We start from the raw sequence: 25,513 nt of genomic DNA, 5'->3' as shown, positions 1-25,513 counted from the left end.
AAAAATGTTCACTTCACTAAAATTACCATTTCAGGAATTTTCCTTTTCAGAAGTTGAGGATGAGAACTATTTGTAGGCTTCAGTGCATGGAGGTGGGAACAACCTGCATGAAAAGCTGCACAATGTGTGGTCAGCTCAGTGTTTCACCAATGTCAAGTCTAGTCCCCCTTTCTTACTTTTAACCTGTGCTCTAGAAACGGTGTATCAGTGTTGGTGTGTCAAGGAGGCAAATATGACAGCATTTGGGAACACCTGGGAGGGAGATTTGGGGATTTAATGTCCCCTTTAACTTGCATTGGATTGGAGAACATTTTCCCCTAAAAAAAAGTCCAAATATTCACTGGATGGTCCGGCACTAAGCAAAAAATCCGTATCTTTATGGCCAGGCTGTCTGAAATTGTAAATTGCTTTCAAAAGGTAAATAAGCTGTTTTTTCGTTTTGTATAAGCTGAAAACTACGTTTGTATGCCGTACAGTTTTACTCAAGGTTTTGTTTCAATTTAATAAACATGTTTAAAACTCTTAAAAAAAAAACAAGAAGAACAATTCGAAAACACAAAAATGTTAGATTAAGCCTTAAGTGTGATATTGTGAATTACTACCATTGTTTAGAAATTTCAATAAAATCGTTTTGTTTTTGTATTTCTACACAGATTTACTACTGAAATTATGCTTGGTGGGAGGGTTGAAGAGAAGAAATTAGCTTTTCACAAAGAGGGAAATTGTGTTTAAAAGCAGGTTTTTCAAAAGTCAGTCTGTTTTAGCCCTGGGTCACTTTCTCTTCTACCTGATTATCCCAAAACTTTGGGAGATAATAAAAGGTAGCGTAAAAAACATTACCCTCAGAGCCAAGATGAAAACCAAAACCAATCAGGGCATAAAAATTGTCAATCCAGTCCCTCACTACCGTAGGCCGTGACTAGAATGGAGCCATGGGGCAGGGCTAGCGCATGATAGCCAATCCGGAAATAAGCCCCATGTCTGTAGCCTACTAGGGAATTGCGAATGGCCAGTCTGGCCTGATTATCCTATATGCTGCTGTGAAGGGACAAATTCAATCACAGAAGCAGGAAGGTTCCCTCCAGTAGTAAAACTATAAGCATTCTGGGGCTGATTCACAAAGGTAATTTACACTTTTGAGTAATTCACATTTTGAGTAAGTTTACTACTTTTTGACTATTCGCAACACCTGAGTGTATATTTACTCCAAAAGTGTAACTCACATGTCTCCACCAAACTGAAGAACCTGGGGCTATGCACTTTTGAGCAATTTGCACTGTTGAGTAAGTTTGCTACTTTATGTGCTTTTCAAAATCCTTGTGTAAATTTACTCCAAAAGTGTAACTTGCACACATTTTGTGAATAGTCAAAAATTAGTAAACGTACTCAAAAGTGTATGGTCCCCAGACCTTTTAATTTGATGGGGACATATAAGTTACACTTTTGGAGTAAATTTGCCCTTGGAGTTTGAAAATCGCAAAAACGTAAACATACTCAAAGTCTGATATACTTTGTATCAGTCCCACATACTGCCTGTTTTGCAGTCTGGGAAATAAAATAACCCAAAAGTAGTTTTCATTCCCTGTGCCTGACCTTAACATGGCCAGAGCATTGAACAAGGGTTTCATCTGTTTGGTGGATTCACCTGCTGTGCATGATTCACTCCCATCACTCGGAAGGTTTAAATGGAATGGACCAATGAAAAGCCTGATATGAACTGCATTAGATGGCAATAGTGTAGCTCCGCAACAGAGCTTAAAGCTCTTGTTCTCTCTAGCAGCCCTTACAAAGTGACTGATCTAATTGGTATATTTAAGCCACAAATACAGAAAAAGACATCAGAGTAGTGTATACTTAATAGTTCAGCGCCGAAAGGTTCAACTTTTATTAAAGACAATGGAAAATTAAGAAAATGATTATTATTTAAACAAGATTGTTCCCCAACCAAATACTAAACAAGGGCTACACTAGAACATAAATGTGGCTGCTTTATAGCAATGAAGTAAAACAAACAAAGCAATACATTGTGTTGACCACACAACAATCCCACCCTCAAGTCATCACAAGTGAAATATACAGCAAGCTAAACTTTTCATCGTTTTTTTCCTCATTTCATAAAAAAGAAGGACTGATTGAGCCCAGGGTCCAAGAGCGACCACCCCCAAAAACACATGTGGCGAAATAACCACAAACGCAGTCATACTTACCAGTCTCAAGCTCAACAGTAGCGCTGACAACATTGTCGCAGTGTTGGTTTTTAGCTGCAACAGTCCCTGTGTATTTGGTGCCACACTGCATGCCAGTGATATCACACGTTGTAAAATTTGTGGTACATGTGTATTCCTCTCCAGCAGGTCCTGACAATGTTGATACATAACTCGTAGCTCCTAATGCTAGCCTCCAGTTCATAGTCACAGTATTCGTACGGCAGTCCAGCAGGGTTTCAACAGTCTGTGGGATACAAGGAACTGAACAACAAAGGCATTAATTAGTACATACTTTAAATGACAGTGTTTCACTTTCTCAGATTCCTTACTTTTGTTTGTTCTGTTGTGAGAATAAATGGTCTCTCACAGTTCGTTTCTTGAAATTGTAAAATTGTTTTCTATTCACAGGTATGTCCATGGGAGCATAAAATGATCCATTCTACTAACAGTTGCAGAATTAGAGGCTGTATAACACATGCATGCTAGGAGACAAATGAAAGATCCAATAAAATATGCATACGTAAGTGTTTCATGGAAAGAAAGGGCACCACATGCAAGTCTGTGGGTACCTGTTAGATGTGTGTTATGTTTTAGGGCTGGAAGAAAGGCTATGCTGTGGTATCATATGGTGCCCTGGGCCTTAAAGCAAGATAAACGGTTCCCCGGTTCCTTTGCTGGGTAGTTAAAATCCATAACTGGGGTGCAGCTGGTCACTCACGACAGTGGGTCATGGTGCCACTGTACCTCCTGCACCATTGATAAATACACGTGTTTGCTATTTTGACTATCCTATTAAGAGTCACAAATGTACTGATGAAGTCTGTAATGAAGACCTCTTATTACGTCAGATGAGTAAGTGCCTCATAAACCTCTGTTCTTCCTAAAATGTTAAACTAGTTCAACAAGGCAGGGATCACACCTAGTATTATTGTGAATTGGTTTCAGAGGCATTTACCCTGCTATATTCTTGAACTGATTCATGGTAGTGTTGCATTGAATGAGTTCTTTCCCTTAACTCTGGCTACAGCTCCATAGCATTACTACCACAATTGACACATGAGATGATTAGGAAGCGCATGTCAAAGTAAATCTGGAAATGTATGCATGTTTCAACAATACAAAATTGTTTCCGAGTACAGCGTATTATATTTCTCAACTTTTTTGCTGATAGATCAATAAGACGAACAATTCTGCTACTATTGATTTTACACATATGATTGGTTTTAATCTGTGCTTGAAAATGGCAATGCATGTTTAAAGTTTATAGACCAGCCACTGAAGTGTGGACCAGGTTCTTCGTGGATGTTCAGGGGGGTATTTGTAGCACGAGGTATGGTTACACGTTTTCTCAATATTTCCAGAATGGGTGAAGCCCTCATCCCTTGGATTCCAAACTTTACTTCAGCATGAACACTATCAGTTACATCTAGTGTTTACAAAACTAGAGGGATGAATTTTAGATCTTGCATCCACGAGAGACAAAGCAAATCTTGCTTAGGAAAAGCTCCCACAAAAGCTGAGTCTGCAACACTCATTAAAGGAAAGTAAATGTGAATGTCTCTGAAGGTGTTCTGCAATACTCCAGGCTGCCTAAGTGTGGTGTAATTGAATCTCCCAGTTCTAGGATGACTTGAATTGGACATGCACGTGAGGATGGACATGCCTGGCAAGCTGTGCAGCTGTACCATCCCAACTATCTTCAATTTGTTCCTGAAAATCCCTATTTTTCTGTTTTTTAGCCACAGTTGGGGGACTGATCCTGAGGAACTCTTTTAACAGCAGGTGAACGCTTCTCAGGAACACCCCCTTCTCTCAAACTGAGAGTGAAAACCTTGAATTGGTCTTCACACCCTGAAGGGTGTAGCGCTCCATTGCCAACATATGTACAAGCCCAAGCCAGTGAGAGCAAGATTATAGTTTTTGGGCCTCAGTAACTGCCCCTGGGAGAGCTGTGCACTGCCTCACACGAGTAAGGTAAAACCAGAGGCTTGGGGCAGATCAGAAGCCTTTGAGTTTTTTATTTTTATGTAATTGGAATGTTCGCGAATATTATGAGAATAACATTTTGCTTTGCAAATGGTGATCAATGAGATGTGGCCGCAATCCTTTCATGCACTATCAGCTAGTTACTTCAGATCAAAGGAGCAGTGAAGATCACTGTGCCTGTAAATGAACTTTCTGAACCTTTGGAAACTGTCCACTATTATTGCAAGTTCTCAGGTACACTGCCCATGGTTTGCCGATGCTCTAGCTTTATTTCTATACTGTTTTCGGTGTTTCTGAACACTTATATTGCTAAGACTCATAACAGATACTTTAACCCCATTATGGCACCAGGAATGATATCCTCCTTTTTGCATTGTGTGAGTCGGGTCAGCAAGTGGTTCTCATTAGCACTGCTTAACCTTGGCAACAGTTCATAAAGCATTGTTAAGATATTGTGTGGCTTGCTTGGAGGATTGTGATGGCGTTCACGGTCAGTTATTGGCTATGACAGTAAATATTGTGATTAGTCAGATGGCTGCTTTCACTATTCCATTGAGTTGCATTATCACTTTAATGTAGATTGTTTTTGTTTTGTGTGCATTCTATCATTTAAATTAAATTTTTACTAAGAAAATATATTAATGTATCTTCTCGATTTTAAATCAAAGGGTTGTATATTCAGAACTCTTCCTCGGCATTTGATAGCGAGGCCTTGACTGCTTGCCCACATCTGCCTGGAGTGTCAGTGAGGCTTTATAAGGCAAACGCCCAGTACCTGGTACCAGGTTTAGTAGGGAGCACGCGCATTCTCACCGCTAACTTGCCTGGTGTCCCATGCAACTGTGCGCCACAGAAAAAAAAGGCAGAAAACCTGTCTTCGGTCTCTCATGGAATAGACAGACAGAGAATATCAATGGTGTGTAGCAGGCCTCATTTCAGACACGCTTCAACACTTATTCAATGATCCTAAAGATGTACGTATGATCTGCTCCCCTTCCCTGGTTCTTGCTGCTAACCTCACATCTCTACTTTGCAAAGCTTGAAAATGAAACTTTGCTGAATAATACTTCTACAGTCGCAGATTTCTGCACATAATCGGTGTTGCTAAGAAGCCCTAAACATGGTCTTAAATGCAGAAGACACTAAAAATGTAGATTGAATTTAAGATCTTAAATGTGTGAAATATCTTCATTAAACCAGACACTTCGCCTTGGAATACACAGTAGGATACTAAACTTAATATACTCAAAGACTGTGGGGGTCATTCTGACCCCGGCCGGCGGCGGTCAAAAGACCACCGCGGGTATTCTGGGTTTCCCGCTGGGCTGGCGGGCGACCGCCAGAAGGCCGCCCGCCAGCCCAGCGGGAAACACCCTTCCATGAGGATGCCGGCTCCGAATGGAGCCGGCGGAGTGGAAGGGGTGCGACGGGTGCAGTTGCACCCGTCGCGATTTTCAGTGTCTGCATGGCAGACACTGAAAATCATGGTGGGGCCCTGTTACGGGGGCCCCTGCAGTGCCCATGCCATTGGCATGGGCACTGCAGGGGCCCCCAGGGGCCCCACGACACCCCTTACCGCCATCCTGTTCCTGGCGGCCACGACCGCCAGGAACAGGATGGCGGTAATGAGGGTCGGAATCCCCATGGCGGCGCAGCAAGCTGCGCCGCCATGGAGGATTCCCCAGGGCAGCGGAAAACCGGCGGTACACCGCCGGTTTTCCGTTTCTGACTGCGGCTGTACCGCCGCGGTCAGAATGCCCAAGGGAGCACCGCCAGCCTGTTGGCGGTGCTCCCGCGGTCGTTGGCCCTGGCGGATTTTACCGCCAGGGTCAGAATGACCCCCTGTGTGTTTTAGCTGTCACTCGGAGCACTTTGAAAGGTAAGCGGCATCAGAGGTAAAACCGTCACAGTACCTGTTGTGATGTATATATGCCTGCATGGACTTGCAGTACCTCATTCCTTCATACCACACCTTCTGCTGTGCACACATGGACATTGGCTGCAGTGTCTATTCAGGAATAGACAAGTTACTGTAAATGTCATGTACTGATGAGATTGGAGTGACTTTTGTATAACACTGACCAACATGTGAGCATCATTGAGTATGGCACGTGGGTGTTATCTGAAAAACTGTTGCTGAGTGGTTGGGTACCACAGAGCTCATCTTTTCCTACAGTCCTAGTTAGTGCCCACATTTTCTCCGTATCCCAGCTGTTGACATTGCCAGATGTACACTGATGACACTTAGAGCTTGACCGTGACATTTTAGCCTCAGGGTAGCAAAGTGCCTCCCACAAATTGAGAATGGATGCAAAAAATCTAACATGAGAGGAACAGGAAAACGTTCCACCCAGTGAAGGATGCCGAGGCCAGGAACACTGACATACAATTCAAATATAGGCCCTCATTATGACATTGGCGATAAAAACTGCCTACTGCCGCGGCGACGGCCGCCAAAAGGCCATCGCCGCTGCTACTAACCGTCCGCCATATTATGACCACAGCTGGATTTCTGCCACAAGAATGCCAGTGGATGGCGGTAAGGTGGCGCTGCTGCCTTGAGATAAATAATACGGCCTGGCGGTATTTTGCTGGCAGACGCTGCTGCTGGCAGCAGCCCCCATCCCGTCTCCTGCCGGAGGATCCCCTGGATCCAGGTAAGTTGCGTCTCCGACAGGGGAGGCAGTCGGGGGTGTTTTGTGTGTGTGAATGTTTGTGAATGCGGGTGTGTGTTGCGTGTTGAATGCATGTGTGCATGTATGGAGGTGTGAGTGCGTGTATGTTGTGTGATATGAATGCGTGTCTGGGTGTATTTTTGAAAGTGTGTGCGGATGCGTGTGTGAATGGATGTATGCATGTGTGGATGCATGTGGGAATGGATGTGTGTATGCGTGTGTGTGTCTGTGAAGGGTGGTGTGAATGTGGGGGGCCGGGGGAGGCTGCGGAGAGGTCGGGTGTGTGGGTAGGGGCTAACTGGAGAGGGAGGGGTAAGACCCCTATCCGTGACAGGGAAGGAATACCCTGTCACTGATAGTGCCTACAGCCATGGTTTTCGTGGCATTAAAGAAGCCACGAAAACCATGGCGGTAGGTGGGGTCATGATCCCGCAGGCAGAGCAGTGATGGCCGACAGGCTGGAGCTGAATATCTCCAGCCCGGTGGCTGTTACTGCTGTGGCGGTCGGCGTGGTACATTGATGGGTCGGCCTCAGCCAATCCGCCAATGTCATAATATGGCGGTAAGTACCGCCAGCCTTTTGGCAGTACTTACCGCCATATTATCGCCGACCGCCAGGGTCTTAATGACCCCCATAGTCAATAATTCCAGCCTTAGGAGTGCAAGGTGACTTCCCACTGTCATTTACACCGTTTTTCACCTACTCTGTCACAAAGAACATTTTAGTCAGATGTGAATACTGTGTTTTTCGCATCTTGTACTAGTCCTTTTGGTTAAGTTGTCTTATTTTGGTTGTCCATGCTGCTGTTATTTTTGCGTTGGCATGCTAAGAAAGTATATTATCCTGCAATGCAGCATGAAATAAATAAATACATAAGTCTAAATCTAAAGGTGGACATCAAATTCGGCAAGTAAATTTTGGTGTAATAGAATTGAGTAAGGGTTTATTGACAAACAATAAGAAAAACAAATAGGAGCAGTTGGGAAACCTGGAAACAAACGTTTTGCCTAAAAGTTTATGTTTCACCCAAAGAATTTGTATCAGTCACGATATGTAAAGATGAGGGAAATTGTTGCCTAAGGGTATATTATAAGCTGGGAACATGAAATTTGAAATATCAGCGGGTCACAATATTGATACCACAATATCAAGGGAGAAAATATTAAAAAATAAGTTTGCATATAGTTTCTATACTTAAGGCCTCATATAGGTACCTACGTGATATATGCATCTTGAAGGCACGCGGACGTGGGGTTGAGAATAGTAATCGCTTACCTCCCGCTGTGCATATTTTGTCCTTTGATACTGTGGTCATGATATTTCGATCTGTTGATATCTCATTTTCGATATTACTATAATCTTGCATAAGGAACTTTTGAAATTAGCCACAATAGTTGACCTGTCAATATTTCAGATTCTATTCTTCTTAAGACAATCTTGCATAAGGAACTTTTGAAATTAGCCACAATATGTTGACCTGTCAATATTTCAGATTCGATATTCCTTACTGCAATCTTGCATAAGGAACTTCTAAAACGAGCCAAAGTCAGCAAAGACAGCATCAATGCAAGCAATCTGCACTCATTTGTCCAGCTTGCTGTGCAGCATCGGAGACACTCACAAATACTCAGAGAATCTGAGTTCTATAATAATAATTTATTTTCTAATGTGTCAGGTTGTGGTCTTAATTTCTGCGGCCCACCCAACGCTTTGATACCGGTATGAGAAACATCATCTAGCTACAACAGAGACGATGAGTTAGTCTTCAAAGGGCATGCATGAAGCAAGTAACACAATTTGGACCACTTTTTGACTTCCCTGTGGACTTAGACAACTATTGAGCCCTTTGCTGGTCTGAGTGTGAAACATTGTTCTGAAGAGATAGTAGGAGTAGTTGTTGAGAGGTGGAAAGGTAAAGACAGAATGGTGTAAAGCACACAAAACATTAACAGAGCATGCGCTCCTTAAGTATTGACACTTACTGTTCAGTAGTTGCACAGTGTTGCTTGGCGGGCTGCTGTAGCTCGTACTAAATGCTGTGACAGTGGCATTGTACATCTGACCACATGGCAAGTTTTCCAAGCTGCAACTGAGAGTAGTACTGTTGCATGCGTACTCGTCTCCATAAAGTCCAGTTGCAGTAGCGATGTAATACAATGCTCCATCAGACGCATCCCACAAAAAGTTGGTAATGTTTGTGCCACAGTCCACCACAGCTACCACATTAGTAGGTGCACATGGAGCTGCAATGAATGCAAGAAAAAATGTTAAACATTTTAGAAAACCACAGTAATTTAAATGGACTGGAGCATAATGATCTTCAGTCTATTCTAATGACCTAACATACATAAAAACCTCAAAATAAAACTGGTGTGTAAGCTGAAGCATGTCCAATAGTTTTCTGTGTGTGCTGTGTAGAACCAGATCAGTTTACACAGGCACTCTCAAACCTAGGCCTCATTAAAGCCTCCTAGATGCTCTTTGCAGTCCACTAGGGAGTGAACACGTGTTATCCAATGCATGAATGAATTAACTATGCTTTAAAGAAACCAATTGGCTCTTTAGATGTTGATGTCTGATGGCCTCGTGGTTTTGGTTTCTACCATAAACTGCTCACTGCTCACTCTCCTCAATGCTCTGTTACCACAGCAGCACAGCGCCAATGGACCTTGGTGTGCAGGCTTAGATGGCCTGTCAGTATAAACTTCCATTATACAAGTAAAGAGAGGATTTGTTGTCCTGGCACTTGGTCATATGTAAATGTTATACTTTCTTGCTACATCTATTACATTGGTAGCTAAGAGATGTAATCTATATCTGATGTAGCATCTTCCCTAAGATTTATGTGCCAAGAGTCAAACATTGAACATGCAATAGTGCAAAATCTGTTGATGCATAACAGGCTTGAATCTTGTTCAGTGATGTTTGCAACTGGGCATCTTTTGACTCTCTTAAATATAACACATAACCTCTTACGAATCAGTGGTTAAGAATTCTGGAAAGGACCAAACAACCTGAGACCCACCTGTCTCCAGTTCCATTTTGGCAGTCGATGTGCTGCTACATGTTACACCGATAGACTGGACAGTTACGTTGTAGCGCTGACCACACTGCATGTTATTGACACTACACCCTGTGCCTGTGGAGTTGCAGGAATACAACTGTCCACCAGCTCCGAGAAGAGACGCAGTATAGGACAGGGCCCCAATGGTTGCAGCCCAGGTGACTGTTGCAAGATTGGTTGATTCATCAAGCTGTGTTGTCAGATTTGTTGAGATGCAGGGCACTATATAAAGATAAATAAAGATGATTAAACGTGTAACCAATGAACATTTCCCAGTATTTAAGATATTTAATGGAAAGGGGTAAACAATGGAAATATGCATAGGTGTCTGGAAAGTCTAACTGGCACTAACTGAAATGTCACATACGAGAAAGCTAATTTGTAGTGAGTGGTCTAGCATCTTTATTCACATTACTAACGTTTCTTCAATCACAACACAGGACTAGCTGAGGCTAGAACCATCACTTTTTGAGTGCCTGATGAAATCACAGAAAGCAAGTGACATCACACAATGATATAAGACAAATTGACATTGCATAGCTTTTAAAACAGGTAAAGAAGGAAAGGATCATCAACACCACATTGAGTAACAAACTTATGCAAAAGGGAGGAAGATTCCAGGAAGTTCGCAAGTAAAGTCATGAACCTCCTACTGAAATGCACTGAAGTGAAACATTATCAAGGGCAACCCCAAAGACAGAGCAGGCAAAACGGTGGTATGCTTTTAAGGTATAATTTAACTTAATGTATTTATTTGTGAACCCTCGGTAATACCGGCACTATCATCAGGATTCATTTGTATGTTGTGTACAAGTGATTAAAGATGAGAACAAAAAACAAAAAAGTAACACAAAAAAAAAACATGAAATAAAATATTAATGTATTTATTTGTTGTGCTCCACTGAGTTTAGATACTGTGTTGCATTTCAAGGATAATTCACATTGTTAACTATTTGAACTTTTTCAGAGATTTGAGGCAGTTTTTTCAAGAAAACAGTTTTCTATCTTTTTTCAAGGATCATTTTCTCTTAATCCATAAATGTCTTAATCACTCATTTCGGAAAAGGTCTGTTGCATGAAATTTGAAACTGACAATGTACACATTTGTCATTTGATTTGAGTATTTAAACTGTATTTCTGGCAAAGAGTTGTAACAGAGAACAAGAGTAAGGGCTTGAGATCCTTTTGAAGTTTGGGGCTGCAAAATGGCTTCTTTTTCAAATGCATTTGGTTACCAAATCACAAAATGGGCTTAGAAAGGCATAACAAATCACTACTTGGGAGAGGGATGTTTAGGCTGTCCCTTTTAAACAGATATTTCCTATGTTATACATCAATATTTAGAAACTAAAATGTGGTAGCCAGCAACTTCAAGGTGGATGGCAACAAAAACGTTTGTTGGGAAGTAAGTAGGCAGTGGTCTGAAGACTGAGTGCTTAGTTTGAAAAATAATGTGTGCTGGTGCCCAAAGTTCTGCTTAGAGGTTTATGGCCGTGCTTAAGTAGTAATTCTAAGCCACTCCAAAAACACATTTGGATAACACCTGCCAAAATTAGAAAGTAATCAATAATGCTTTCTCTGCAATTTCAATGTAATTTCAATTAATACTGAAGACTCCACAATGGATTTTAATTCAACTAAATTAAGGGTTAGCGGGAATTACATCATACACCCTTTGGCCTTCAAGGTCTTGAGACCCTTCTTTTGCTGTTGAAGGGTTAGAGGAACAGTAAGGAGTGAGACAGGCCTTTAAAGCCTTTATTAGCTTTTGTTCCTGCTACTGTCTTCAAGACCCCTGGGTACCAACGGCATTCGAAGGGGCACAAAAGAGCAAACGTCTACCCCTAATTTTAAAATCCAGAATCACTACCAGACTATTTACTGCCTCCAGATCCTATTTTACATGTGTTTATTGTTACAGGACCAAATCTGGTGCTAACTGGAACAACCTGACAGCTTTATTAAACCACCACCAGAACAACGTTAATGGATTGCGTATAATAAAACAATGGCTGACAACTAAAAACACTTTCAATGTATACGACCAACCCATGTCAGAGTAAGGAACAACTTAAAGTCTATCTGAACTTTAAAGCTTGTAAGCTGACAGACTAGAGTGATTTTCACCAATACATTTAGAATAGGAGAGGGGCACGTTGGGGTGCAAAAAAAGATTTGACCCAGGTCTAGCGCTCTCAGTTTATTCATGAAGGTCAAATCAGAGAAGCCCCAAGGGAAGGTTGGTAAAATAAGCAGCAATTTAAAAAGATGGAAGATTGACCTAGGAAAAAATTATTACATCTAAATCAGTTGTATACAATGTTTTGGGATTCAAATGTCTAGAGGCTCTGTAAAACAAACAGGACTAGAAAAAGGCTGCACATCTGGTTGCCATGTTGTATGGTTTCAGAGTGCTCAAATATTTTAATGAAATGGTGAAGGGCAGAGAAAAGGGCTGCATGCGAAGATGCATTACCATAAAATCACAAACTGTGGTATATAACACAAATCATTACTGAGACTTTCTTTACTGCCTGGTCCTAAACTCTGAAACCCCATACTCTGGTTCGATAAAAAGGGATTCAGAAACACAAACAGTCCAGTGAGAGGCTTTCAGTACCATTCGATCTTTTTTGCACTCCAATCTGCCCCCCTCTTCTGTATGTTTTACTTCCTAAGGCAAGATATTTTGTCAAATAATCTCTAGCATAGGGCAACTTGTAGATGTCTTCATCTGGCATGGAGCAGGCCCTGATTACATTCACAGTCCAGATGTGCAGCTCATCGCTCAGACAGGACTATGTTGATAAATAGTGCCTACAGTCCATTTCAAAGAAATATTTAATAAAACATTAAATTTGCAAGGGGCATAATGCAAACATTCAGAAGGAGTATGTCGTTCTCACCGGAATCAAGCTCAGCAACGGCACTGGCAGCGCTTTGGCATTGCAAGTTGGATGCAGTCACAATGGCGTAATATATTTGGCCACACGAAAGGTCACTGATGGTGCAGTTGGTGTTCGTTGAGTTGCATGTGTGTAGTTCACTACCATCACCTGATGTTACCGTCAACAAATAACTCAGAGCTCCTGGAGTTATAGCCCATGACAATGTTGCAGTGTTGGTTTCACAGTCAACACGATCTAATACAGCTTGCGGGGCACAAGGAGCTAAAAATTGAAGAGAAATTATACAAATTGATAATGTAAATATATGCAGAAATATCACAGATGAGCTAATAGAGACTTTAATACTGAGTTGATTCATATCCCCAGTTTTGTCCTTTTGAATCAGGCATTAAAATGGAATATTATTTATGTAACATCTGGTGCCCCTGTAATACATCTCCAGCTGACCAGTTATTGCCTAATGATCATGTTTCTTCCTCAGTATTGTATGCAGGACTGCAAAAGGGAAAGGGTGTTTACTTTGTGGCAGATCCAACACTGGAAAGGCGGCCACAGGGCCACACATCAACTCATCTCCTCGACTCACACCTGGCACTGTGTCTTTCCATGCTCCTCTTCTGAATACTCTTCCTGCTTAACAAACCCTTTCCCCACTCACCATGTCCCCTGAATCATCATGCATCTTGGACTGCTCCCCATAGGGTTGTTATCAGTGCCCTCTTGCACCTCTCCTGCTACCCTTCTGCAACCATGCATCACCACCATAACTCATCAGATTTTCTGCCTGCCCTATTGGGTCTGCTTTACTATCCTCTTCCAAGTGCTGCATGGTGTTCCTAATCCATGCCCTTCTTTACCCTGCCCCATGCCTGCTCCACCTTACCAACCCCATCCCTTCAGCCAGATCACCACTATCATTCTGGTATGAAATAAGGCTGGTACAGAGACAATGCACAGCAATGACCTGACACCCAGCAAAATATCAATACAAAGAAACAGATTTTGCAATTCTATTAAAGTACACCTGTCTTATTACTTCATTATTTTACCCACTCAAAGCAATGTAACATAGCAATTTTACCTCTATTTTGAATCCAACATGTATCATACTAGTGGTTGGGATTTAATCATTCATGCGTGCAGCAGCCCAAGGGTCTCTAATGCGCATGGATCGTTTGGCCTTTCTGGGTGAAAGTGAGTAACTTAGCAAGTGAGTGAGGTAGAGAATGAGTAACTGAGTAAGTGGAAGGGTGACTGATTGAGTGTGTAATTGAGTGAGTCAAGGTGAGGCTGTGAATAAGGAATGTTAGTTGTTAGATGATAGCATTTACATGGGAGTGTGAGTTAGGGGTGGGTGAATCAGTGAAGAGCGTAGGCAAGAGCGGAAAGGCAAGACAAACATGAGCATGGAATAAGAGAGGTAGGAGTGAGTGTGAGCAGGAGAGTGAGGAAAGAAGGAAAAGATGGAGGGATGTTAGAAGGCACGGAGAAGGTAATGAAAAAGTGAGTGAATTCATTCTAAACAATTTGGTCTTATATGGAGATACACATGCTGTTTTCTGTAAAACATGATTTTTCTTATTTTACAAACTCTGAAATTGAATGAGGAAAAGAACACCTGAAATGTAATATGAAGCATACCTTTATATGTAATGCTTTGCCTATTTTATTAAACGATATGGCAATCTACTCAACTGAATGGGTGATTAATGAATGAATCACTCTGTGTGCTACAACTTTGCAGAATGAAGCCTCAACAGTGCTTCTAGCTTTACGGAGTGACTGCTTAAAGGATGCAGAAAAGGTCAAATGTATTTTCTCTCTGATTTGTGGATGTCCATAGGGAGCATTCCATAGCTGTGGAAGCTAAACCACAAAGCATGGGTTACATTTGCATTTCTGAATGTTAGGGGATGCAAAGCAGGCTTGAGATGAGATGGATGAGCAGTAGAAGCATCTGTGTTTGTCATTGTTTGTTATGGGGCTGACTTTTCTAGGGGTTTTCCTGCTTAAGCATGTGTGCAGTAGGAAAAGGGGCACAAATATGTTCCAGACATTGACATGGAGACAGTAGAGCGACTTCTTTATTTTTAGTGACCAGTGTGGTAGAGTACTGCTGAATAATTTCATGTTTTGTTGGGTATGGGCATGTGTAGAAGGCGTAGCAAGGCTAAAATTGATGGTTAAGCATCCAGTATTAGAAAGTTATCTGGTCAAACTAAGGACACAATATGCTGAGGGGATGAAAAGTCACATAATATGCAAATTCCTAATTGGATGTTGGTGATAAGCATAACTTTTCTTTTACTTTGATGCTTCTGTGCATACTGACCAGGTAGACATGGAGGATGCTACTCCTTGAGCAACTGATATAGTTTTTAGAAAACCCCTTAGTGCTGAGAAACAATCATGCAACTCTGGAGCAATGTATTTTCAGGAAACTCTTTGCCTGTCTGATAAGGAAGAGGCAGGGTTATAGTTCCTTTAAACTTGTGACATCCTTGGTTGTGGGGACACAAGGACATGGCCACCATTAGTGTAGCTAGATGCAAAGGGTACTGGTGATAGGGTGAATGCATTTGATAGATTGAATGAAAGCTCAAAGTGACGACCAGGAATGGGCCTAGGTTAAGCCAATTTGAACTACAGCAAATAAAGGAATCAGTCAACGAGAAGGAGGAGACTTTGAATTCAACTATTTTGAAAGTTTACTAAAGTAGGATTTCACAGTCAGTAGAGCTAACGTTTTGCGGAGACCTAGTAGAGCTGAATGTCATGTATTAACTTCATTCTCTAAGTTAACAGTGTCATCTCAGATTGTGAGTGGGGTTGTTTAGGTTTCATGCCCAGAGCAGAAGCTGGACTGTAGTTGATCAAGGTGCTGTCGGCTGTCAAGGGGAAATTGGAGCCATCAAACAGATTTTTGATGGCATTTGGAATCGGTAGCCAGGTGGTCGGTCCTGAGTACCCCCTATGTTGAGTGGCTTTTCTTTCTTGATCTTAGTCCTTTGAAATGCTTTAAATCGAGCACTGTTTCACTGATCACGTTCATCAAGGCAAAATCATGGCAGTTTTGTTTGTTATCGAGAGTAGCTAAGGCATGGTCTAGAGTCTACGAATCATGGAATACAATGGTGGGATATGATAGCTGTTCTAAGGAATGGTGGCTTCAAAAAGTTTTTTTTTTTCATTTTTACTTTTTTTTATTGAGGTTGATCTTGGATCTGTAGATGTAGATGTAGATGTTCATGATGCATTTTTGGAAGGGGCCTGACTTCAGGTTGCTTTAAGTCAGCTAGAAATGTTCCTTTTTTGAATATTTTAAATATGAATCATATGATTTGTGTGTCTTGAATTCATGAAGAATTTAATGTTACGGGGAATGATTCACCAACTGTGCTTTTGTAGTAATTTACACTTCTGTAGTACGTCCAGCCCTATGCATGACCAACCACTGGTACTGTAACACCCTTCCATAGCAACAATGGAGCTAGGAACTTAAAATAAATTTAAATGACTATGTGCTATTTTTTGAATTTTCTAAGCATTCATTTATATATTTTTTACTATTTTAAATGATTTAATTTAATATGATCTCCTATGGGGTTTTATTTTGAGTCCCTACAGCCACTATTTTGTAAGGGAGGGCATTGTAGTTCCAGTGGTTGGCCATACATAGTGCTGGACTTACTTCAAAGATTCAGTTACTACTAAAGTTTAAGTTACTAAAAAACTGCAATATGTGAATACAGAAAAGTAGTAAACATACTCAAAAGTGTAAACTCACTCAAAAGTGTAAGTTACCTTTCTTGATCAGAGCCATAACGTCACTGTGAGGAGCCGTCATGTAGATATCTGATATTGTTTTTATACTTTTGGGGGTGTTCCGTGTGAAGACAAAGGGGGTCATTACAACCCTGGCGGACGGTGTTAAAGCAGCGGTAAGACCTCCAACAGGCTGGCGGTCTTATTTTTGGAATAATGACCATGGCGGTTACCGCCATGGTCATCCGCCGCTTCTCCGTTTCGCCCGCCAGGGCGGAGACGACCGCTGGGCTGGAGACCTGGGTCTCCGGCCCGGCGGCCGTGACAATACCGCCGCCGGTATTTTGACCAGCCTTACCGCCGTGGATTTCCAGCGGTAGGAACCGCCATGAAATCCATGGCGGTAAGCACTATCAGTGCCAGGGAATTCCTTCCCTGGCACTGATAGGGGTCTCCCCCACCCCCCACTCCCACCCCGACTCCCTCCCCTACACCCCCCACCACCCCTGCCACCCCCCACAGGTGGCAGGACCCCCCTCCCCACCCGACCCCGACATTACCTTACACATACACACCCGACATGCACGCAGGCACCACCAACACACATACACGCATGCCGACTCACATGCCAACATCCACACACACAGTCAGACACGTACACCCACATTCACGCACACATCCACACAAACATACCTACAGACATACACGCACTCATTCCCAAAACACGCAACACCCCCGCAAGCATACACGCACTCACACCCCCCTACATACACAGACGCACACCCCCATGCACCCACACAACACACAACACCCCGCCACCCTCCTCCCCTAATGGACGATCGACTTACCTGTTCCGTCGATCCGCCGGGAGGGGACGGGAGCCATGGGGACAGCTCCGCCGGTACCACACCGCCAACAGAACACCGCCGCGTAGAATCACAGGACGTGATTAGCTGGGCGGTGTTCTGTTGGCGTGGCGGTGGAGCAACCTCCACTTCCCCGCCGCCCGCAAGTATGGCTGTTGGCGGCTCTCCGTCAGGAAAACGACGGAGGGCAGCCAACGGTCATAATACGCCGAGCGGCAAACCGCCACTACTGGCGGTCTTCCGCACGGCGGTCCCTCGGCGGTCTTGGTAAAAGACCGCCGAGGTTGTAATGACCACCAAAGTGTGGTTCTTCTTACTATTAATCAGCTTAACAATTGCTTATGGAGCTGTGCATGAAATAGACATCTTTAATGTTCCTGATCTTTGGAAACAGTTCTTGAATTATAATTTGTGGCTTACCAGTATGAATTTCAACTGTGGCACCAGGTACACTGCTGCTTTGACTGTTGATGGCTCGGACTGTTGAGGTATATGTCTGACCACATGGCAGATTGAGGATGGTGCAGTTGTTGCCAGTTGAATTGCATGACAGAATCTCTCCTTGTCTTGTTAAAGCACTCTGGTAGCTCAGAGCTCCAGATGAAGCACTCCAGGAAAGTGTGGCTGTATTTGTATTACAGTCAATTAGCGCAGTCAGATTCTCTGGGGGACAGGGTGCTGAAAAAGAGCAACCATGAATGAGTTTCATGATACAATCTTTAAGACTACAAGAATATATAAATATATATATATATATATATATATAACCTTAGACACTCCTTCAAATATCAGGAGAACCAGGACACCTCCAATATGAAAATTCAATTTATTTCAGCACAAAATCCAACGCGTTTCGGCAACAGCCTTACTCGTGGAAGTAGGACATCACATGCCACATCCCATAATGATTTTTCAAAGTTAATACATATAGACCTTTTCCATAACCCTAATTAAGGGGAAATGCAGAAAATATCATTGTTTGACACTTGTTTAGCATAAACCGCAATATGCAGTATGTCACAATCTTATATCAGTCTAATTGAGTACCAATGCAGAGAATATCTCAACTCAGCTCAAGGGGCAGTATGCAATCCTAATTTGACACTATTCAGCATAAAGTTCAATATGCATTACATAACAATAATATATCCATCTAATTAAATGCAAATGCAGGGAATGTCCCAATTTGGCACTAAGCGCAGTAAGTAATGTATTGCAATGACATTTAATCTGTTATATATGACTGAATAAATATTCAGAAGTTCATCCAATTCATCATCCTTAACAGAAGAGTACGTAAATAGAATCCCTGAGGGTATAGTCCGATTCGGCGTCCTCATATATGCATAAAGCAATTCCCTTTACCAGAACTCGATAATTCATAATTCCAAAAGTGCTAGTGCAATATATCGAAATGTGATCAATTAATTATATATATATATATATATATATATATATATATATATATATATATATATATATATATATATATATATACACACACACATATGTATGTATAGTTTATTTTGTAAACACTTACACCCATTAGCTGGATCCAGTTAGCTGGAACTTCAACCCCATATCTGTATTTTTACCCATAATTCAATGTGAGGCTAGTAACATGTTCTAAAAGGGTGTGATAGCTGATTTGAAAAGTCTCAGGTTTAATCGTATCAGTGGCGTAAAAAAGAATTTAACATCTTCCCAATTTTCAGCTTTGATGAGTTTGAAGTCTGATCCCACCATAGTTATACTTCAATCTGTGTTAATGTGGTCTTATTGTCTGAAGAACAATATGTGAATGAGGGCAAATGTCAGTTGGCAGTTAATTCCTGATATGAGGTTTCGAGTGGGGCTGCTTGCAGAAAAGCAGAGCCAACGTATTTTGAGATGCTCACTGATTGAAGAGATAAAGGCTTGATTGAATGGGAGGAATATTCCCTCTAAGATGTGATAAACCCAGGATTCCCATTTTATATCTGCTCCCTAAGTTAGACAAGGATGCTAAGAACCCACCAGGGAGACCTATTCTGTCTGCCAAGGATTCTCTGCTGGAGAATACCTCGAGATGCATTGACTATTTTTTAAGATCTTTTGCGTCAGCATTACCTTCCTATTTGAAGGATACCACACATTTCCTTCAAACTATTTAGGGTATACATGTGGAGGAGGATTACATCCGATGTACCCTGGACATTACTAGTCTCTACACATGCATTGATCATAAATTAGACTTGAAGGCTTGTAGACACTTTTTGAGGGCTAAATCATTGTCATACCTTTTAAAATCAGAGATGATTACTGACATGATTTGGTTGTGTCTAAACAACAATTATTTAATCTTTGATGATCAAGTGTTCAGACATAAACAAGGGATAGTGGTGGGCACCTGCTTCGCCCCCAGTTATGCAAACCTGTTCGTGGGCTGGTTGGAGGAGCAGGGGCTCAGCAATTGTGAAGAATACTCTGAGCTTGTGACCTTATGGGTCTGTTACATCAACAACATTTGTTTTATCTGGAAAGGGGATATGGCATCTGTGAAGGAATGTGTCGAAAAGTTGAACAACAATTCTTTCAACCTACAATTTAGTGGGCAGATAAGTCAGGATAAGGTTGAGTTCCTAGACATAGAAGTTGAGGCAGTTGGGGATAAGTTAGAAACAAAGTTATTCAGAAAACTCACTGCAGGCAACAGCATCGTGCATGCTGAGAGTGCCCATCTTGTGAGTCTGGTGTACAGCATTCCTTATGGTGAGTTAACAGTAAAGAGAAATTGCAGCACAGTAGGAACTTTCACTCGAGAAAAGGAAATTATAGTCAACAGATCTGAGGATAGAAGATACCCTAAGGGGGTGATAAAAAAGAATGATTAAAAGAGTGGGGATGTAGTTTCCAGACAGAGCTTGCTATATAGACACAGGCCTGATCAGGAAGAGAATGACAAGGGAATTAGATTAATCACCACATACTCTGCACAAGCAGAGAGGGTCAAGAACATTCTCAAAAAGCATTGGCATGTTTTACATACAGATGACAACCTCAGTAAACATCTCAGTACAGTCCCTCAAGTAACATTCAGGAGAAGCCAGTTTTTAAAAGATGTACTCAGTAAGAATCATATTATGAGTGGTACCCCTACAAACAGAACTATGTTTTTTTTTTATGGTAGGAAGTGAAAAGCATGCAAAACTAGTTGTGATATGAGGCAAAAAACTGATCTTGGAGCACTTGAGGGCCATAAGGCACAATGATTCCCAGTACCCTGTGGCACAACGTTTTGCTAATACGCACTATAGCGACAGTGTATGAGATTCTTTGTGATTGATGCCATTTTTCCCAATGCACAGGGTGGTGACAGAGAGAAGTCCTTGAGGAAATTGGAGTCTGGGTACATTCTTGACTTCGACACACTATTCCCACAGGGTTGAAATGTGATGAAGAAATGGCACTCTTAATGATAGTTTCCGTTTGGCTGATAATGAGTGTTTCTGAATGTTTTTTAATAGTGTTTCAGTTGTTTTATTTATTCACTCAGTTCCTTTTGTGCCCCATGTTTTCACAGGTCTCCACGAGGTGACGGGCATGCACTCTAGTCTGATTGTGATGCACACCATGGCATGGTATTGTTGCAACTGTTATGCACATTGTTTGATCTACGTGGGGGTGAAAGGAACATGTTTAATCAAGTGTCTGTGTTTTTTGCAAATGATCCATGTTATGACCTTACTTTATGTATCTTATTAATTTGACCCTATGATGGTATTACCTTATGCATATCACAACCCGGTATGATGATTTATTTTTCCTTTTATTGTTAGTCATGGTCTCAGTATAACTTTGTTTTATGTAGTGCCCATTGCTAATACATTTTTTGGGCATTGTTATACACCTTGAGTTTATCTTGTGACACTCATCAACATTGTGCAGTTGATCAATTATATATTTGATGTAGTCAATTCACTAACACTGATGCAGATTCAGGTGTAACTGCATTATCTAATTATAACAACGGCTTTGACTCATGACCTAATGCATATCATTGAGTATAAGGATCTGCATGAGGTATAGAGGTGCAGTATGATCTCAGTATTCATTAGTATCAATTAACTATGTACAGACACTATAAGATGGCACCCGTGTTTGCATATCTCCAAGCAGCACATTTTCTTTTGTCCTTTGTCTATGTTTATAGACATTTCCTGCTTGCCCCTCATCCATGTTTTGTGCTGTCTACACATTTATGGGTGAATTGCCATTTTTACCTGTGATCAAGGCCCAGCTGGGCCGAAGCGCACGGAGAAGCCTCCATTACAGCACTTTGACCAACCTCTGCTGTGTCCAGACGTATCTGTGTGTATCGGATACTGTGTGCTTATGTTGGATGGGTTTCTGGACCCATGCCTGGGCTGCCATATTGAGTTCAGGAGCATCGGCAAAGTTTGGTGGTGATGTTTTTTTAAATATATATATATATATATATATATGTGTGTGTGTGTGTGTATATATATATATATATATATATATGTATATATTTCACTATATTAGGCAGAGTCAATTTCGTTAAAATGTGTAAGCTACCCAGAGTTATGCTTATCTTTAACTCCCTCCCTCTGATGTTCAAGTGGGTACAGCTAGCTAAGATACAGGGTAAGGTTATTAGTTTTATATGGGCCTCAAAGGGGGCTCATATTGTTTGGAAAAAGCTGCAAAGAAAAAGAGAGAAAGGGGGTCTGACATGTCCAGATTTTCGATATTATGTGTAGAATTTTCTATTAAAGAATGGCAACGTTTTGTTAACTAGCCCAGACACCTCAGAGGTAGGGGACCTGTTTAGGGGTATGATGATTGATATGCAGAGCAGAGGCTCCTGTTTCATGTACAAGTTTGGCGACATTAAATTCTACAAGAAGGTGAGGCTCAAGGTGATGTGAGAGTTAGCAGACCTATGGCATCATGTCAGAAAGGAGACCAACCTCCCTTATTTAGTAGATATGCACCCATATGGCTCTCCCCAGGTTCCCTAGACTGGGCCAATGATAAACTGGAATCCCCACTAAGAGAGGGGGGTTTCCATAAATGGGGCCAGCTCTTTCAAGAAGGCTAATTGTTGTCCTGGGGTGATATTTAGGAAAGGGCGGGAATGAAAATGTCACTTACCCAGTGTACATCTGTTCGTGGCATCAGTCGCAGTAGATTCGCATGTTCTGCAATAGCTCGCCATCTGGTGTTGGGCCGGAGTGTTACAAGTTGTTTTTCTTCGAAGAAGTCTTTCGAGTCACGGGACCGAGTGACTCCTCCTTTTGTCTCCATTGCGCATGGGCGTCGACTCTATCCTCGATTGTTTTTCCCCGCAGAGGGTGAGGTAGGAGTTGAATTGTAGTAATAGTGCCCATGCAATGGAGTGACTAAGTATGCACCTATTTAAGGTTGAGATGATACATATATAAATAATTGAAGGTAACTTCCAAACTGCTACAGGCTCCCGGGGAGGCGGGTGGGCACATGCGAATCTACTGCGACTGATGCCACGAACAGATGTACACTGGGTAAGTGACATTTTCAGTTCGATGGCATTAGTCGCTGTAGATACGCATGTTCTGCATAGACTAGTAAGCAGTTATTTCCCCAAAAGCGGTGGATCAGCCTGTAGGAGTGGAAGTAGTCTGAAATAATGTCCTTAATACGGCTTGACCTACTGTGGCTTGTTGTGCGGATAACACGTCTACACAGTAGTGCTTGGTGAATGTGTGAGGCGTAGACCATGTGGCTGCCTTACATATTTCTTGCATTGGGATGTTTCCTAGAAAGGCCATGGTAGCACCTTTCTTTCTGGTTGAGTGTGCCCTTGGTGTAATGGGCAGCTGTCGTTTAGCTTTAAGGTAGCAGATTTGGATGCATTTAACTATCCATCTGGCTATACCTTGTTTTGAAATTGGGTTTCCTGCGTGAGGTTTTTGAAATGCAATAAAGAGTTGTTTAGTCTTTCTGATGTTCTTTGTTCTGTGAATGTAATACATTAATGCTCTTTTGACATCTAATGTATGTAGTGCCCTTTCAGCTACGGTATCTGGCTGTGGAAAGAACACTGGAAGTTCCACTGTTTGATTTAGATGGAACGGTGAAATAACCTTTGGCAAAAATTTAGGATTGGTCCTTAGGACGACTTTATTTTTGTGTAGTTGTATAAAAGGTTCCTGTATAGTAAACGCCTGAATCTCGCTTACTCTTCTCAGGGAAGTAATGGCGATGAGAAATGCCACCTTCCAGGTTAGGAACTGTATATCGCAGGAGTGCATGGGTTCAAAAGGTGGACCCATAAGTCTAGTTAGGACAACATTTAGGTTCCATGAAGGAACAGGTAGTGTTCTTGGTGGTATAATTCTCCTAAGGCCCTCCATGAATGCTTTAATGACTGGTATTCTATATAGGGAAGTTGAATAGGTAGTCTGCAGGTATGCAGATATTGCTGCAAGGTGAATCTTAATGGAAGAGAAAGCTAGGTTAGATTTTTGTAAGTGAAGCAAGTAACCCACTACATGTTCTGGAGTTGTGTGTAATGGTTGTATTTGATTAATATGGCAGTAGCAAACAAACCTCTTCCATTTACTTGCATAGCAGTGCCTGGTGGATGGCCTTCTTGCTTGTTTTATGACTTCCATACATTCTTGGGTAAGTTGTAAGTGCCCGAATTCTAGGATTTCAGGAGCCAGATTGCTAGATTCAGCGATGCTGGATCTGGGTGTCTGATCTTTTGGTTGTGCTGTGTTAACAGATCTGGCCTGTTGGGCAATTTGATGCAGGGTACCACTGATAGGTCTAGCAGCGTTGTGTACCAGGGTTGCCTTGCCCAAGTTGGTGCTATCAATATGAGTTTGAGTTTGCTTTGACTGAGTTTGTTTACCAGGTAAGGAAGGAGAGGGAGAGGAGGAAAAGCGTAAGCAAATATCCCTGACCAGTTCATCCATAGGGCATTGCCTTGGGATTGTTTGTGTGGGTACCTGGATGCGAAGTTTTGGCATTTTGCGTTCTCCCTTGTCGCAAACAAGTCTATCTGAGGTGTTCCCCAGAGTTTGAAATAAGTGTTCAGAATTTGGGGGTGAATTTCCCATTCGTGGACCTGTTGGTGATCTCGAGAGAGATTGTCTGCGAGTTGATTTTGTATCCCTGGTATAAACTGTGCAATTAGGCGAATTTGGTTGTGAATTGCCCAATGCCAAATTTTTTGTGCTAGCAGGCTTAACTGCGTGGAGTGCGTCCCTCCCTGCTTGTTTAGATAATACATTGTTGTCATGTTGTCTGTTTTGACGAGAATGTATTTGTGAACTATTATTGGTTGGAAAGCTTTTAGTGCTTGAAAAACTGCTAGAAGTTCTAGGTGATTGATATGCAGTTTTGTTTGGTGTACGTTCCATTGTCCTTGTATGCTGTGTTGATCGAGGTGTGCTCCCCACCCTGTCATGGAAGCATCTGTTGTTATTACGTATTGTGGCACTGGGTCTTGGAAAGGCCGCCCCTTGTTTAAATTTATGTTGTTCCACCACAGAAGCGAGAGGTAAGTTTGGCGGTCTATTAACACCAGATCTAGAAGGTGACCCTGTGCTTGAGACCACTGTGATGCTAGGCATTGTTGTAAGGGCCTCATGTGCAGTCTTGCGTTTGGGACAATGGCTATGCATGATGACATCATGCCTAGGAGTTGTAATACCATCTTTGCCTGTATCTTTTGTGTTGGATACATGCGTTGTATGATGGTGTTGAAATTTTGAATTCTTTGTGGACTTGGAGTGGCTACTCCCTTTGATGTGTCTATTATGGCTCCCAGGTATTGTTGTACCTTGCGTGGCAGAATTTTGGATTTTGTGAAATTGACGGTGAACCCGAGTTTGAAGAGGGTTTGTATGATGTGATTTGTGTGATTTGAGCACTGTATGAACGAATGGGCCTTGATTAGCCAGTCGTCCAAATATGGGAACACATGTATTTGCTGCCTTCTTATGTGTGCAGCGACTACCGCTAGACATTTGGTAAAGACTCTTGGTG

General features: G+C 42.0%; 1 protein-coding gene across 1 annotated transcript in view; it reads right to left on the bottom strand.

Moving 5' to 3' along the window:
- Window positions 1-25,513, bottom strand: part of LOC138293267 (pneumococcal serine-rich repeat protein-like) — a 335,396-nt gene that overhangs the window by 229,041 nt on the left and 80,842 nt on the right. Inside the window, exons 15-19 of the mRNA XM_069232401.1 lie at window positions 17,894-18,151; window positions 12,840-13,103; window positions 9,895-10,155; window positions 8,852-9,112; window positions 2,208-2,468 (exon numbers count right to left, since the gene is read on the bottom strand). Coding sequence (XP_069088502.1) covers window positions 2,208-2,468; window positions 8,852-9,112; window positions 9,895-10,155; window positions 12,840-13,103; window positions 17,894-18,151 — 1,305 coding nt within the window. The remainder of the gene's footprint in view (window positions 1-2,207; window positions 2,469-8,851; window positions 9,113-9,894; window positions 10,156-12,839; window positions 13,104-17,893; window positions 18,152-25,513) is intronic.

This window comes from Pleurodeles waltl, chromosome 4_2 (assembly GCF_031143425.1).
Source record: "Pleurodeles waltl isolate 20211129_DDA chromosome 4_2, aPleWal1.hap1.20221129, whole genome shotgun sequence".
Taxonomy (NCBI): domain Eukaryota; kingdom Metazoa; phylum Chordata; class Amphibia; order Caudata; family Salamandridae; genus Pleurodeles; species Pleurodeles waltl.
This window is presented reverse-complemented; position numbering and strand designations above follow the sequence as displayed.